Source organism: Gymnodraco acuticeps, unplaced genomic scaffold (assembly GCF_902827175.1).
Source record: "Gymnodraco acuticeps unplaced genomic scaffold, fGymAcu1.1, whole genome shotgun sequence".
In the NCBI taxonomy this organism is placed as follows: domain Eukaryota; kingdom Metazoa; phylum Chordata; class Actinopteri; order Perciformes; family Bathydraconidae; genus Gymnodraco; species Gymnodraco acuticeps.
In genome coordinates this window covers 174,959-190,783 of record NW_022990832.1, presented here as the reverse complement: position 1 = coordinate 190,783, position 15,825 = coordinate 174,959, and the positions used below count along the sequence as shown (strand labels likewise).

The following is a 15,825-nucleotide window of genomic DNA, read 5'->3' as shown; positions in this document are numbered from 1 at the left end:
ACGGTGTAGAGTGCATTCATGTATTTAGACTGGGGACTTTTCTGGGGCGATGCATATGAGCCGCCCTCCCTGCAACTGGCTCAGGGTCAAAATGTTCTTAGATGTTTCCCATTGTCAAGTTAATGCTGTGTTTAAAGCCCAATTACGGCACCGCAGTCGCCCATGCTGAGAACTTGGCAGATTTCTGCTGCTGGCCGCTGAGCAGCCAGAGGATTATGTGTCGTGCTCAAGGGCACGCTGACATTTGATTCTTTAAAGGAAGCAGTCAGAGGAAGTGCGAGCAGGTTAGACGGTGCATTAATGCAACGTTAAGCTTGCAGCTGTTGTTTGATATTTGTTGCATAAAGCCCTTGTTTTGAATTTCCATTGATCTTCTCGACAGGCAGGTTCAGAAGAGTTACTGTGACCTATGAATATGGATGCATGCTTTGAATTATTAGAGTGCAGAGCGAGAAGTGTGTGTGTGTGTGTGTTTTTGCACATACTTGCTTGTGTTTGTGTCCTTCAGTGTTCGTATTTTACAGTCATACAGCCATGCTTGATTATGCAAGTGGAGTTCATAGCACTTAGCTTTGTGGTCTACTTATAGACCTCTCAATGCTTTCAAGAGATCAAAGGCAGAGGCAGATGTGTGACGCGGTGTTTGTGATACCAACTGTTAAATAATAATGTGTGTCAGGTAAGGCTGAGTAACGTCCTGAATACTGGTTCATGTCGTGGACAAACTGGATGTCAATGTTAGGCATTGTCTTAAGGAATAATGACACGACATTTCATATGAAGGCGTGTTCATGGGTTCATCTGTTGTTGAAGAGGACATGTGATCTTCGTTAAGTTAATACTTTGGTTTTAGGTTGCTTCCAAAACATGTCTGCATGCTTTGTCTTATTGTGTCCGTCTGAATATGCCTGTGCTTAGCGATGCCGATTTAGCGCCTCTCTCTTTAAGACCCCTCCCAAAAAAGCTGCTTTGATTGGCTTACAAAAACATGTGACGCACCTTTGCAAAGGTATATCTATATAATAGTGTATGTTCTACATAAGGGGGGAGGGTATATTCTCAAACAAGCCCTCATATAACAAAGGAAGGGGATCCCAAGCCAAATGTTTTTTCATGATATATGTTTGACCTCCTTTTGAATCCAAACGATTCACTGATTTAAAGCCTTACTGCCTAGTTTAAGCTCTGCTAAAAACACAGCAGACAGGGATCTCCATTTTAAAATACTATAAATGTATAACAAGCTCACAGAAGGAAATGCAGGGTGTCACAATACGTCTCTTTGGCAGTCCTACTGTTCTGTCGTTGTGGTTTTAGCTGTATAATGATAGCACCTAATGGCTTTCCACAGCTTCATCTGCGTCTGCACTGCACGAAGTCTTCCAGTGGCTAACTGCCAAGCAGCCGGCTTTTAATCAGGGCAGACTTAGCCTAAATTATTTCAAATTTGCATTTCATTTTGCTGCTTATTTTAACTGCTGACTGTCTGCCTTTCGAGCTCATCTGATAAACAAAGAGATACCTCCTCAAAACCCAGTTCAGATGAGCAGGCACTGAGCTCTGCCAGAATGTGTTGCCTTTAATAGGATTTTTATTTACACAAATGTTCAGTTAATCACTGGATGGAGGGTGGCCAGTTTGATACGTGAGGACATGAAGGGAGAACTGCTTGCCTGTGATCCATAGCGTAGTTATTTAAACAGTAACAAAGTCAGCGTAACACATTGGAGGCGAGGCTGTGATATTATTTTAAGATGACAGTGCCAATACTCTCCAGTAAAAGGACACCAACTGAGGAAGTTAGTGTGAATACAAATTGATTTAGTGTCCTTTAAAGACACTACGACATTCCTAACAGTATTCCCACTGTCCCTTACAGTCCCTCGTTTAGTAACCGGCTCTGTTGTTTGATCTAATAACGTGTAAATCACACACAGCGTCTAACACCTTCTCCCCTGCGTGTTGTGTTTCAGGATAACCACGACAGCAGCGTGTATGATGGATCTCAGGCGGTATCCCCTGGACGAACAGAACTGCACTCTGGAGATCGAGAGCTGTGAGTAGAGAGACCTGAAGCCTTTCGGGCTGACATACTGGAACCCTGAGAGGAAAACTAATGCAGCTCCTTATGTCAAATGTTAGAGCTTATATCCAAACCTTTTTCCTTCTTCTTTAGAGCGTGGTCTTAAGGACGCCCTCTGCTTCAGCTTTATGTATCTATGAATGTACGTAATGAAATGACTCTAAAGCGCCTCCTGTGACTGATCTGACGGAGAATCGTAACAAATATTTTGTGTTTTTAAAGTGCTATGTTCGAATAGGAGCACTCCCATTTTCTATTAGATACGTGTGGACCCACTTGGCATCCGTGTCGGTTCAATTGTCAAATGTTATATCGAAACCTTTTTCCTTCTTCTTTAGAGCGTGCTATAAGAGGTCTTAAGGACGCCCTCAGCTTCAGTCTTATGCATCTATAGAGACATATCTAAAACAACAAAAAGATTGGTCAAGATACACATGACTATGGCTTAGCTGTTGTTATAATATTAGGACATTACAATGTTTAAAATGGTGTATAGAGGGTTGCATTTGTGCATGTACTATAATGAAGTAAATGGAAATCGACAGACAGGAAAAATGTGATGTTTAAATCCTTAAATACATCCTTGTAGCTACAATTGAGACAAAGCCAGTTCCTCCAATATAATGTAATAATAGAGCACATGCAGGTTCCCTTCACATGTCTTGTTTTACAGTGAATATCAGCTATTTTTATATATTTTTGATATTTTCTTAAACTCAAGTGAACCTACTAAACCGACCCGCTTTCCAAAGCAACGTCTGGTTCTTGGAGAGAACTTCAAACATGTTTCCTCCCGAGTGACAGCGCAGTTGGAAGATAAGCAACGCTGCATATCTCGCTCTCCAGTGAGGGTTCGACAGATGGTTACACCTTGGTGTGTGTGTGTGTGTGTGTGTGTGTGTGTGTGTGTGTGTGTGTGTGTGTGTGTGTGTGTGTGTGTGTGTGTGTGTGTGTGTGTGTGTGTGTCTTCTCGTGCAGATGGCTACACCACAGACGACATCGAGTTCTACTGGAAAGGAGGCGATACAGCCGTAACGGGGGTGACACGGATCGAGTTGCCTCAGTTCTCCATTGTCGACTACAAGCTGGTGTCCAGAAACGTAGTGTTTTCCACAGGTAAATACTGTTTTACAGTTAATGCTTTAGCGTCTACAAACCGAACGTCCGTTGGGAACCACACACGATAGACTGACAACTGAATGTTCTATTTTTCAGCATATTGTTCATATCAAGCATTGGCCCATTTTCAAGCTGACTATTTAATCAATTTCTGTAGCAGACAAATCCGTGCCAAAGCTCGATCTGTTGATCTGAAATCCTCAGAGCCAAACTTGTGTTTGTCAGAGCTTCTAATTGGTTTGAAGGAAGGAAGCGCGATGCCTTTGAAGTGTCCCTCAACAGCAGCTGATGCGAGGACGCGGGGATGGTGCTTAAACCAAAACATGATGTCAGCGCCGTGAGTCATTTCGGCCCATGTCAGGGGGCCGTTGACCCTGGACGTAATGGTTAGTTAGGGTATCATGCGGATGCTAACAAACTAGCCTCAATCAATTCAATCAGTCAATACTTTAAAGCACAGTTGCAGGTTTATCTTAAAGGATGTAGGAGGGGGGTTTATTGGCAGAAATGAAGTTAATAATTCAGTTTATTTAGAGTATAATCTAAGAATCGTTTTCCTTTCAATTAGGGATCAGGTCCTCGTTTAGTATCCTTAACTTCAATCAAGTGTTACTTATAGTTTCTCAATGGCCAGTTTATGAAGAGATTTTCATTTCCAGGTGCAATTTGTCACTGTGACACATAAAAGCAATTAGTTAGTGAACTCTAAAAACATTAGCAGTATTATAATTGATTTCTGTTGCTAAGTTGAGTGCAGAAGAGAAGTTTAACAACCCTCATTGCTCACGGGGGGTTCCGCTCTCTGTTGTGAACTTTGTTTTTAAATTTGACGTACAGTGAGGTCTTCATTTAATCACATTTAGTCCCAGGTACAGAGCTTTATATATCATCTGGTCAGAGGAGACTCATTCAGAGGAGGGAAATAAAAGCTGTGTGACATCTATTAATAACATCATCTCTCAGAGAAGTTATGCTCGTGAGGAGAAGCCACACCCAGGTGGAAAAAGACATGAAGAGAAAATCATTCTTTTGTTTCCTTTTGGGTATTTTTAACTTCTCCTTTGAGGCTACACGGTATTTTTGCCTCTCAGTGTTCCTTTAATATCCTCCTCTTTCGCCCTCCTTCTCACTGTGTGTGTGTGTGTGTTATCTCTGACGTGCTGCATTGCATTAACAGTCCAGCAGGAGCAGAGCGCACTACTACTACTGTGGGTGGCGACAATTAAACTTTAGTGTCCAGTGGTCTGCTGCCGTGCTCTTGGCAGGAAGTGTGAAGCACATCAAAGCTTCCCTGCAAGGCTGGCTAATGACCAGGTTCCCTCCATCACATGTGCCACTCGCCAGCCTCCTCGAATGCCCATTTTCCTCTCCTCTATCCCTGCTTTCTGTCCAGTCTTTCCTTCCTTTACTGTACATGTCCCTCTCTTGTGTACGAGGTGTGGTTCGATTCCAATTACCCTGCTTTCTGATAGGACTCAGAGCATCATATATTCATGTGCAATGAGGATCAAAACATCAATTATTCTCCTCTGAGCACACATACAAGCACTGCTCTCTGTGTGTGTGTACATACAATAAGCATGTCTATATGCAAATGCATGCATGAACGGACTGTGAGGTGACATTTACACGTCACGGCTGTCATCACCTATTCTGCCTCTCTTGTATCTCCATTAGGATAGCTGCGATATAACAGCTTTCATATTTAATAACATGTATATTTCATGTGTTTGGTGGTAAATATAGTACATTTGCATGAACGTTAATCGTAGCAGCTCTTGAAAAATAATTAATTAGAAGCTACAGCATTTATTATTGTGTCCCTTTGCAGTTCACAATAACAGTGGCAGATTTAACACTTAACATTCATTGTTATAATTAGATTTTTAAGGTGTAAAAAGCAAGGACACAGTGCTGTAAATGTTGTTGTCTCCATAAATCAGAAAAACACCGTCTCCTGCTGACTCATTTCTAAACAAGAATATTGTAATAGAAGTGGTAAAATATGTACTTCCTGGTTTTAGACATGATTTCATGATAAAAAACTACATTTCCCAGGAAACAAGCAGCATGTTTCAATTTCAAGACTACAATGAATAAGGGTTTTAGGAAAAGCAGTGTTACTCACAAGCGTTTAACTATCTTAGTTAAGTGACATTTTCAAGTTAGTCTTACTGAATGCATTACAGTATTCTCAAATATGATTGGTCGATACTGCTCAGACTACAAAAGGACTACAAATGTTAAAAAAGACGCTTCCAATACCAAATTCTTGCCCCTTTGCCTTCTGAATCTTCATTTATTCACATGTATTTGTCAATACCGATAAAAAACTGTTTTAGTTAAAGCACTAAGCAGTGTTACTCACAAGAAGAAAAGTATCTTAGTTCAAGTCTTACTGAATGCATTAAAAGTATTCTCAAATATGATTGGTCGATACTGCTCGGACTACAAATGTAAAAAAAGGGGCTTTTGATACCAAATTCTACTCACAAGCGTAAAACTATCTTAGTTAAGTGCAAAGTCTTAATGAATGCATACAAAATATTCTCAAATATGATTGGTCAATACTGCTCGCACTACAGTAGGACATCAAACGGACTACAATGTTTTAAAAAAGGGGCTTTTGATACCAGAATCTTCTCCATTTGCTTTCTGATTCTTAATTTATTCACATTTATTTGTCAATACCGATTATACAGCACTTGAATGCTCCATGAGGGTGACAAGAGACAAAAGGAGCGACAGCAGACCTCCTTCAGCCGCCCTTATTGACTTATCGTTGTCCTGTCATTACCATGGTCATTACCCACTCAACTTTCATATATTCATTCCCTCTTCCTCCTCCTCCTCCTCCTCCTCCTCCTCCTCGGCCTCCTCACGCATGCTGTTCCTCCCACTCGCGGATGTTGTTTGGTGTAGCAGTTACAGCCCGCACAGATCTACACCCACGCGATAGTGAACCTCAGCCCCCTCCTTTTTTTCTTAAACCACTTCTGCATCTGTGAAGACACTCTGCTCCCATGTAGGAGTGCAGGAGCTGCCGTCAAGGAAGCTTCAAAGGAGGTGAATGGGATGGTTTAAGACAGTCTGTCCCCATATTCACGTTGTAATGAAGTGTTCAGCGTGAGTTGGGTTTGATCACGGCTGCCATATGGTTTATTAACGAGCCAAAGACAGGAGGATCACCGAATGTGATAAATTAGGCTAATTTGTAAATGTGTATATGTTTAACTGAGCAGCTTGAAAATGAGCTGATGTTGCTGGTTTTATACAAATTAAGTGCTTAAACGATGACGAAATCAACAAAACATTTATCTAAATCTGTTTTGTTTTTTACTAAACCATTGTATAAAGCAAAAATGACGAGCGTTTGCGTGTCAAATTAGAGAATTTAGGTCTAGATACGTGAAAAAATGCATTAGATATTAGATTAACGAACGGGATATACTTAATTAATGGCGATTTTATTATTTTGTTGCATGAGTTAAGGGCTATTTAAGAGGTTATTTGCATTATTGAGCATTAACATGACAGGTACCACCTTTTACAGGGTCTTAATTTCCAAGGTGAACGGGTAGGGATAAATCTAAATAAAAATTAGTTGTAACTAAACCATTGTATAAAGCAAAAATGTTTGAGTGTCAAATTTGAGAATGTCCAGCTTTTTTACCTGACTTTGGTTTAGAAACCGGGAAAAATGCATTAGATATTGGATTAATGAATGGAACATACTTAATTAAGGGGGATTTTATTATTTTGTTGCATGAGTTAAGGGGAAGATAAGATGTAATTTGCATTATTGAACATTAAAGGGCCCATGTCATGCTTTTCCTGTTATCACCCGTCCCCTTGTTATGAAGGTGTTTGTGCATGTGAACGGTCTGCAGTCACAAACCCTCAAAGTACACCCTGTAGCGAGTAAAACTCTAACACAGAGAAGACCTGTCTGTGCTGCCCCAGAACGCCTCGTTGGACATTTCTCATGTTCCATTGTTTGCTTCCTGGGTTCTGTGACGTGTGAACTCCCAGATCAACAACTAATGACCGGATTGGCTCAAATGGACCAATCCTTGGAGCTCCTCCCACACCAGGGTCCCTTGGCTAACTAACAGGGAGTCCCATTGACTTGCATAGAGCTCCCTGGTTGGTAATAGCCGAGTTGGGATGGTGGAGGAATGCTCTCCGCAGACCCATTGACTCACAGCGTTAGAAACCTTTTCTTTCTCAATATCAAGCCACACTTATTGTTTTTACTTCGGCTGTGAGTGTTTGTGTGCTCAGGATGAGTTTCGCTTGTTCTCGCTGTATCGCCGACCCGGAAACCTGTCCGCTCCTCACAGCAGCAACGAGCCTCGCAACGTCCCGACCAATCAGAGCACACTGGGCTCACAGGGAGGGGGGGGGGGCAGGAGCTCCAACAAGCCGTTTAGGACAGAGAGTGAATACACATACTATACAGAGATGCTGTGAGGAACCAATGTGAGTTTGGAACATTGCACAATTTAAATGTATTCTAGTAGACCTCAACAACGGAGATATGATCAGTAGAAATGGCCGTGACATGGGACCTTTAACATGCAGGTACCACTTAATGTGTACCTTTTAGAGGCTCTTAATTTCCAAGGTGATCTGGGGTAAATAAAGGGATTATAATAGATGAAGTGGTTGTTGTCGAGGTCCCTTTAAAAGCCCTTTAACCATGCAGATAATGATTTGATCTTTAAGTGCCCTCTGAATGACAGTGACAGTTGATTTTTTGTGCACCAGTCTTTCTCTGAGTTATTAATTTGTTTGTTTTACCTCGATCTATTCCTGGCAGTGTCTTTGATCGACTATTTCGACTGTTTACTGCAAACAAACTCATGCTGCTGTAGAGAAGACGTGATATTCTATTAGAAATACTATTGTTTTACCTTTCCCTTGAGGTGGATGGGAAGGTTTTTAATCTACGTGGTGATGCTATGTGGAAAATAAGGGATTCAATTTATATTTGATATCTTTAGGGATTATCAAGGGACTATATTTTCTTAAAAAGGGCACAAATAAACGAGGAGAATTACAATTAAATCAATAAACACACAGAAAAACTGTTGTTATCATGTCTTTGAATTGACCTACATTGTATTACCTTTCAAAATGTGATATTCCAAGTTTGTGCAGCACCAGCTATTTTTGTATATAAAGAATAAATTCCCTGCTATTAAGGGCTTTGTAAATAAATAAAAAACAATGCCTGTCACGCATTACTGTACAGACTTCCACCCGACCTTGTCATACAAGATGCAAAGATGGGTAATAACCCCGTCAGTGGTGATAAATACTGGATCATCAATGTTATTACAATTCACCCTTAGGGAAACATGAATGTGCGTACCATATTTAATATTCAATGATTGTCGAGACGCTTCCAAATGCCTACATTATGGTGGCATTAAAGTCGGGCTTATCATGTTTTGTGTTTGACAAAATGACAACGCATTTATTAGCTTGTTGGTTGTTCTGGTTGTGGACATCCTTTGACTGTCAGATGATAAACACTTCATGAGCAGCCTGGCACTTTAAAAATAACATGTTGGGATTTTATAGCAATCCAACCTCCAGCCGGCGCTGAATCCTAATGAGATATCAGAGTGACTCTCTATCCAACTCTTCACACGCAGTCGATTGGACCCACGAGTAGCTTTCTACCGAAACACACGGATTGGAAATGACACTGTAATGGCCCCCAGTTCTCCTCCAATGTGACGGGGGGGGGATGGCTAAGAATAGTGGGAGAAACGAGCCGTAGATTAAATCCATAAAGAACCGTATGCTGGGAGATTTATGAGAAATCATGCATCGCACTTACATCCAAGCACAGGCACTATAGTGTTTGTGTTCCAGGTAATGGACAAGTAATGACAGAAATGCTCCGTCATAACACATCGGGGCGAGGAATATTGTTTCCCTGACTTATGAAGCATCGGAGGCACTCCTACATGCATCTGGAAAGCTATTATTCCCCCAGTTATGCTGAATCAGCCTATGAATTATGTAGGTAGGTGGAATGCGACGTGCTGATGTGATCAATCAAAATGTGCTGACATCTTTATCACCGTCTTAAATATTGTGTCACATCGTATCGAAACGGGGTTACAGTTTCGTGTGTGTGTGTGTGCGCGCGTGAGCGAGAGGAGAAGAACAGGATTCTTGTTACCATGGCAATAAATCCGGCCCATGCTGTCGGGTGTTGTCATGGAAACAGAAACAAAAACACAAGGTGTCCCTGTGTGCTCCTACGAATTAAATACGTTTAGAAGCATTATTTTCAAATGAATGGAACCGAATGTGCTTTGTTTTTAAAATGTAATGAAAAAAACAAAATGACCATTAAAGTATCGTTTTCTTTTTTTAACGGGAAATATTTTAACTATGATATTTGTTCGCTCTTTCCCCTCAGGTGCCTACCCTCGACTGTCTCTGAGCTTCAAGCTGAAGAGGAACATCGGATACTTCATCCTGCAGACGTACATGCCGTCGATCCTGATTACCATCCTCTCCTGGGTCTCCTTCTGGATAAACTACGACGCTTCGGCAGCCAGAGTGGCTCTAGGTGAGAAACATCTGGATCTCTCAGAAGAAACTGGGGACGATAGTTAGCCACAAACATTGTGTTGTGGGGCTACAGAGAGCTTTGGGAAATGGCTTGGAAAACGTTGGGACCAAATTAAGTTTTCAAATATATAGAGATTTTAGCCAAGGCTGCACAATTATTGTTTTGAAGATGCAACTTGGACTGGTGCCATTTCAAAATCCCAGTAAGCAATATTTGGTAAAAGCTAAACAAGTGTGATAATGCAGAGAAGTAACGGCCCACGAACATATTCTAAAGTCTAAATAAATATCCTTGTATGGTACAGATCTTCAAAATAAAATCCCACTGAGATCGTTTAAATATATTTTTCAATGACACTGTAGATAATGTTCCAAAAAAGGTCATTCCCAATAGCAATATCCTCCAAAATAATCACAATAAGTTATATTTTCCACATCCTGCAGCTCTAAAATGCTGCAACAGGCATGTAAGCATAGTTTTGTCCATTGTGGCTTTCCGTAGGGCACGAGCTGAATTTCACACCGTTAGTCTGAGACCGAACTGGGTCATATTGTATACTTTGCCTCTTGCTGTTGCTGTGGTCACTGAAAGGCCTCCAGGAGCTATAATTACATCTAATGAGCATAATTTCCCTTCTGAGTGAGGAGTGCATGTGTGGGTGCAGAGGCCCAGCTCTGTGAGCAGTAAACAAGGCAGAGAGGGAAGCAGCAGGTCGTGAAATCATTGTGATTCCTCTCAGGGGGTCCAAGTTCAATATTAAAGGTGGTGGATTAAACATGAGGAATCAGGGGGGGGAAATATGTAACATGAACGCTGTCAAGACAATCTTTAACGATGCAATTGTGACTTCACAGCAGTCGTAATTTGACAGCTTTAAATGGCCAATTGACTGTTCACTAAACGCCTCACCTGAACAGCAACGGTCCAATCATAGCTTAGCAACCGTAACTAGGACTTCACCACCTACTGCATCGTCTTTTCCAGAAGCAAAAACACAAGAACAAAAGTCTAAAGAATGGATTTAACTCTAATGTAGGCTTACTACCCACAGTCAAAACAGAGTGCAACTGCCAAAGCAAAAGTGACATTACAGAAAAGCCACTTTTATGATCCAGTATACGCACGCACGCACGCACGCACGCACGCACGCACGCACGCACGCACGCACGCACGCACGCACGCACGCACGCACGCACGCACGCACGCACGCACGCACGCACGCACGCACGCACGCACGCACACACACACACACACACACACACACACACACACACACACAATTAGCTGCCCAGCTACAGCTGATGAAATCTACCAGCAACAGTTGTCATATCAGCTGACTAATTGAACATCACCAGCAAGAAATTATACGTTTTTCTCACCTCGTTCTGGAGTAAAAGCACCATTATTTTAAACAAATCATTACAGGACATAGGGTATAATTACCTCAAGGTTGTACCCCTGCCTCATTGCTAACAGCTAACCAAATGTGATGATTTTAGGATTCAAAACGAGAATTTCGAGAGCTACATCTCCTACGTTTTAGTCGGGTTCAACTCACATGCAAATTGGCAGCCAGAAGAAACTGAGTAATTGAACATTGGACAGCCAAAGCAATAATTGACTTGAATACAAACCAGGCAAATTAAGTAAAGCCCAAAGGGGAAACTCAAAGTCCCCCGTGTGTCAGTTGGTTTGTGGTAATATTAAAATGAAGCTGCCGTGTCTGTGTGTGGACATGCTTTAGACTTGGGGGGCCAATAGGAGCCCAGCAGCCCTGAGGGCCGCCTAACAGTTCAATCTGCCAATTGATTGCTGCTCTGGCCCTACAGTAAATCATCTGTATATGGATGGATAATGGAACTGTAATGACCTTAACACATCCTAATGCTTTTTGGAAAACAGGCTTTGATCCATTACCTGTATCCAGCTAGTTAGAGACTGGAATTTTCAGTTTGATATCCACTGTTATTTGCCTGCTTAAGGCACGCATGCAATATCCGGTCATTACCTTGGAGGGAATCTGCTGTTGTGTGTGTGTGTGTGTGTGTGTGTGTGTGTGTGTGTGTGTGTGTGTGTGTGTGTGTGTGTGTGTGTGTGTGTGTGTGTGTGTGTGTGTGTGTGTGTGTGTGTGTGTGTGTGTGTGTGTGTGTGTGTGTGTGTGTGTGTGTGTGAAATCCTGCTGGCTGCAATATCCAGTGTGTGCGTCCTCCGCTGAGGGGCAACCGGAGGTCCATTCACTTCTCCTGATGGATCATTACAAGCTTTCAGCAGGTGCATTGACGGTGGAAGAGAGAGTGTGTGTGTGTGTGTGTGTGTGTGTGTGTGTGTGTGTGTGTGTGTGTGTGTGTGTGTGTGTGTGTGTGTGTGTGTGTGTGTGTGTGTGTGTGTGTGTGTGTGTGTGTGTGTGTGTGTGTGTGTGTGTGTGTGTGGGGGAATGCATGTGTATGTGTGCAAACCTGCCAGTAAGAGCAGTGTAATGATCAGGGAGAAATCAATTCAAGGAGTCAGCAGGCAAACAATTCAATTGTTTGAAGGAGAATCTCATTTTCCTGAGCAATTTTGAAGGATTGTAAAGTTACAAATGACCCCCTCGCAGCCTAATCTGGTTGCAACCCATTTCCCACACTGACGCCTTTCGCTCACAATCACATTATACCAACAGTCAAGGTGTGGGCATTAGCTGTAATTGGTGCCGGAGCACTTTAAGTGTAATGGTAGACACAAGATCACTGTGTGTTGTGCGTTTTCCTCATCCGCAGACTCCCAAATGACAAGTTGTGAAGCATTGCGAATGCTAACTACAGAGCTGACAATTAGTGCTGTCTGCAAGTGATGAATGGAAAACTTTAATTACCACCCATGCCTCTATTCTCGCCGCCAACATTCATTGCCGTTTTCAAGCGCTTACAGCATCCTACATGATGTTTTCCCTTCTTATAATGCTGAGCTGTGTTGCTAATGGCTTATTAGCTCGTGATTAGAGCACATTTGATTACCATGTGCCTTTGTTCCAGCTGGTAAGGTGACAACGAGGGACATACAACGAGAGAAAACGGGAGGAGGGGACGAAAGAGGGAAACCACCGCTAAATGATGGAGAGATCTGGCTTTTACAGGATAAATGAAGAGGGAGAGGGGGCGAGATTGAGGCAGAGGGAGAGATAGTAGATAACAATGGGAATAGACAAGGGAGGGGGCGAGAGAATGAGAGGGAGAGAGTGAGAGGGACCCTATAAAACTATATTTCCCCCCAGAGAGTGTAACAGCGTGATGAAAAAGGAGGGAGGCCCATGGACCCCTTGATTAAATTGTCCGGACCGAGGGTGCAGAGTGAGGGAGTGAGGAAGGGTGAGTGTGAGGACGGGAGGGAGTGAAGGACGGAGAGTAATGGCGCAGCTGAGAGAACACCTATAAAGAACAAGGCTGTCGTTAAGCAAAAAAAAACGAAAGGTTGCACCATCCAATAGGGGCAGAGACACGGAGCATGTGCTTGCACAGGCAAGCTCATTCACACACACACAATCACTCACACACACATATCTCTCACACAGTTGCAGACGACACACACACACACGAGTGGTGTTAGCCTTGTAATGTGCCAATAAATCACACTAAGGGCTAGATTGACCTTAGCTATCCCGCTCCCTCCTCCCAACCCGCTGACTGTTCCTTGCCTCTTCACTGTACTTTCTGACACGCGCACACACACACACACCAAACGCCTTGTCTGTGTGTGTTATACGAGCGGCCCGGCCACTGATAGGCTCTATATGTCCTGCATGGTGAGATATAGCAGTAGAGATCTATCTGCCACATGTCTATAATGTGATAAGATGTATTGTTATTGCGTCGCAGGAGGTCACGGGTTGGCATGAAAAAGACTGAGGCGTGAGTTTATGGGCGCCACTTGTGAAATGTATAGTGGAACTGGAAGATATGGTATATAGCAGAAGTGCAGCATGACACATTAATGCAGAAACATGCGGCAATTTGCACAATGGGAAAGAGTTGCATAAGCATTGTGAATTGTTTGTATTTACTTAACTGCGTTTGTGTGTTGTTTTTTTATCTGTTTTTTTACAATCATCTTTTCTAAACTGTATAGTAGCAGTAGGTGTTGACTTTAAATTGTACACGATATTATTAAGCTACAAAACACAAGCAAATGCTGCAAAATGCTTCAAATCTTACAGAAGAGAATGGAAATTAGTTGCAAAACATTGAGAATCTATTTCGTTTTTCTTTTCATTCGTTCTGCATTTGGTCATGTTTTCTGTCGCAGATTATTTCTAAATAAGTTATATATGTTGTTGCCTGCATTTGGTTGAGTCTAACGGCATGTATTGTCCTACATAACAAAGCATGAAGCTCTCAGATCCACTATAGACATATATCAGTCCTTTTCCAGTCCAATGAAATGTGCCCTCATATATGTGTCTGTCTTTTTACGAGTCGTCACTTAGTGCCCCTCTCTTTCCGTCATGCCGAAGCATAAAAGGTGTGAAGGTGCCTTTACTGGCAGCACACCACGCCTCCCTGTATCCCTTCTGGTTAAGGTTACTCAGAGCTGGAGGCTTGAAACATGCAGCACTATTTCTAATGAGTTATTTCTGCCTGATGACTGAGGGGCAGTAGTAGATTTCGAGGCAGACCTTTGCATTTCAATGAGGCAGAGGTTATGCACTCCTCTACCACTACTATACTTTTTTGGCTTTGGTTTTGTTTTGTTTGTCTACCCTCCCTCCCAAATGTAAAGCGTCTTTGGGTTCAAGAAAAGCGCTATATATATATTATTACTATGCGTGTTCATGCAAGTAAAATCAGACATGAAACAGATCAGGAAATTGTTTCAAACGAGTGCTCAAGCAGAAATACCGTACATGCCGTATTTCATTCTCACTCCTCACTGTTTCTTTGACACTTCAACAAAGCAATCTCAAACAGCGGCATTTTCTTCATAACTAGCGGAGGAAATGCCACCACAGAGCAATCACGTTTTCTATTAAAAAAAATACGCTTGTTTCTATAGTAACACAAGACATCTGTTGGAGTTTTCCTCCGACGTGAACTTAAGGTTACGGATGAGACAGAAGCAGCTGCTAAGAGCGGCGAGGGCTCTTCAGGCTTGTAGTTATAACACGGTTGGAATAATTAAGCATCAAATTAACCATCCGAGATTGATTGCCAAGAGAGAGGAAACATTATATCCTTGAAATGATGATGTCGATTGATCTGAAAAGGTAGAATTCACGGTGCAGAGGACACACACGTTCCTACTAAATAAGCATTTTCCAGAGATGGTAAAAGTATGGGGGAAACTTCTGTGTAGCAATGCAGTGGGAGTGACCGACTCATGAAGGAGACACGGGAAGAGCAGGAGCTTTGATGTCAAACACTGATGGTTTATGTAGGAGGTTCGGCCGGAGAGTTGACATCACAAGTCCAAGAGCCAGAGGTTCTGACTTCACGGTAGAGTTGCCACGTCAATTCTGGAGCGCCTCTCTCTCGTCAGCCCATTTAACCGGTTTCGCAGAGAGTAATCAACATATTTGAGAAGATAGCCTAAACAGTTGGGAACACTGAGTTACTTGCGTCTGACACTTATGGCCTCGAAGATTTCACACCTTGGAGTCCACACAGAGAAGGAAGTGTCCCAGTGTACCCACAACAATAAACCATCTGTGACCTAGGGTTGCCCGGTCATAGAATGGGAACAACAGCATTATGGCTGAAGCAGCCTATCTCCTTAAAGGAGATAACAGACGTCAGGGTTGGTCATGCATGTCATATCTAGGAGTCTAGGACAATTATTTCCCTAACAAAAAGTACACACATCCTTTACTCAAGTAGAAGTACAGATACTCGTGTTTTAAAAGTAGAAGTACTGACTAAACTTCTTTACTCAAGTCAAAGTAAAGAACTTTGAAATGTACTTCAGTAGAAAGTACCCATAGCTAGCAGCTGCTTTAAAGAGTACCTGACCTCCCTTTATATTAATAGAACAATAATGTCATTGTTAGCTAATG

At 42.3% G+C, this 15,825-nt stretch overlaps 1 protein-coding gene across 4 annotated transcripts in view; it reads left to right on the top strand.

Annotated features, from left to right (window-relative positions):
* Nucleotides 1-15,825, top strand: part of LOC117557188 (gamma-aminobutyric acid receptor subunit beta-3-like) — a 65,929-nt gene that overhangs the window by 42,207 nt on the left and 7,897 nt on the right. For all 4 annotated transcript variants that reach the window (XM_034232896.1, XM_034232898.1, XM_034232897.1 and 1 more), the window contains 3 exons: nt 1,974-2,056; nt 3,062-3,199; nt 9,645-9,797. In XM_034232896.1, the coding sequence (XP_034088787.1) occupies nt 1,974-2,056; nt 3,062-3,199; nt 9,645-9,797 (374 nt within the window). The remainder of the gene's footprint in view (nt 1-1,973; nt 2,057-3,061; nt 3,200-9,644; nt 9,798-15,825) is intronic.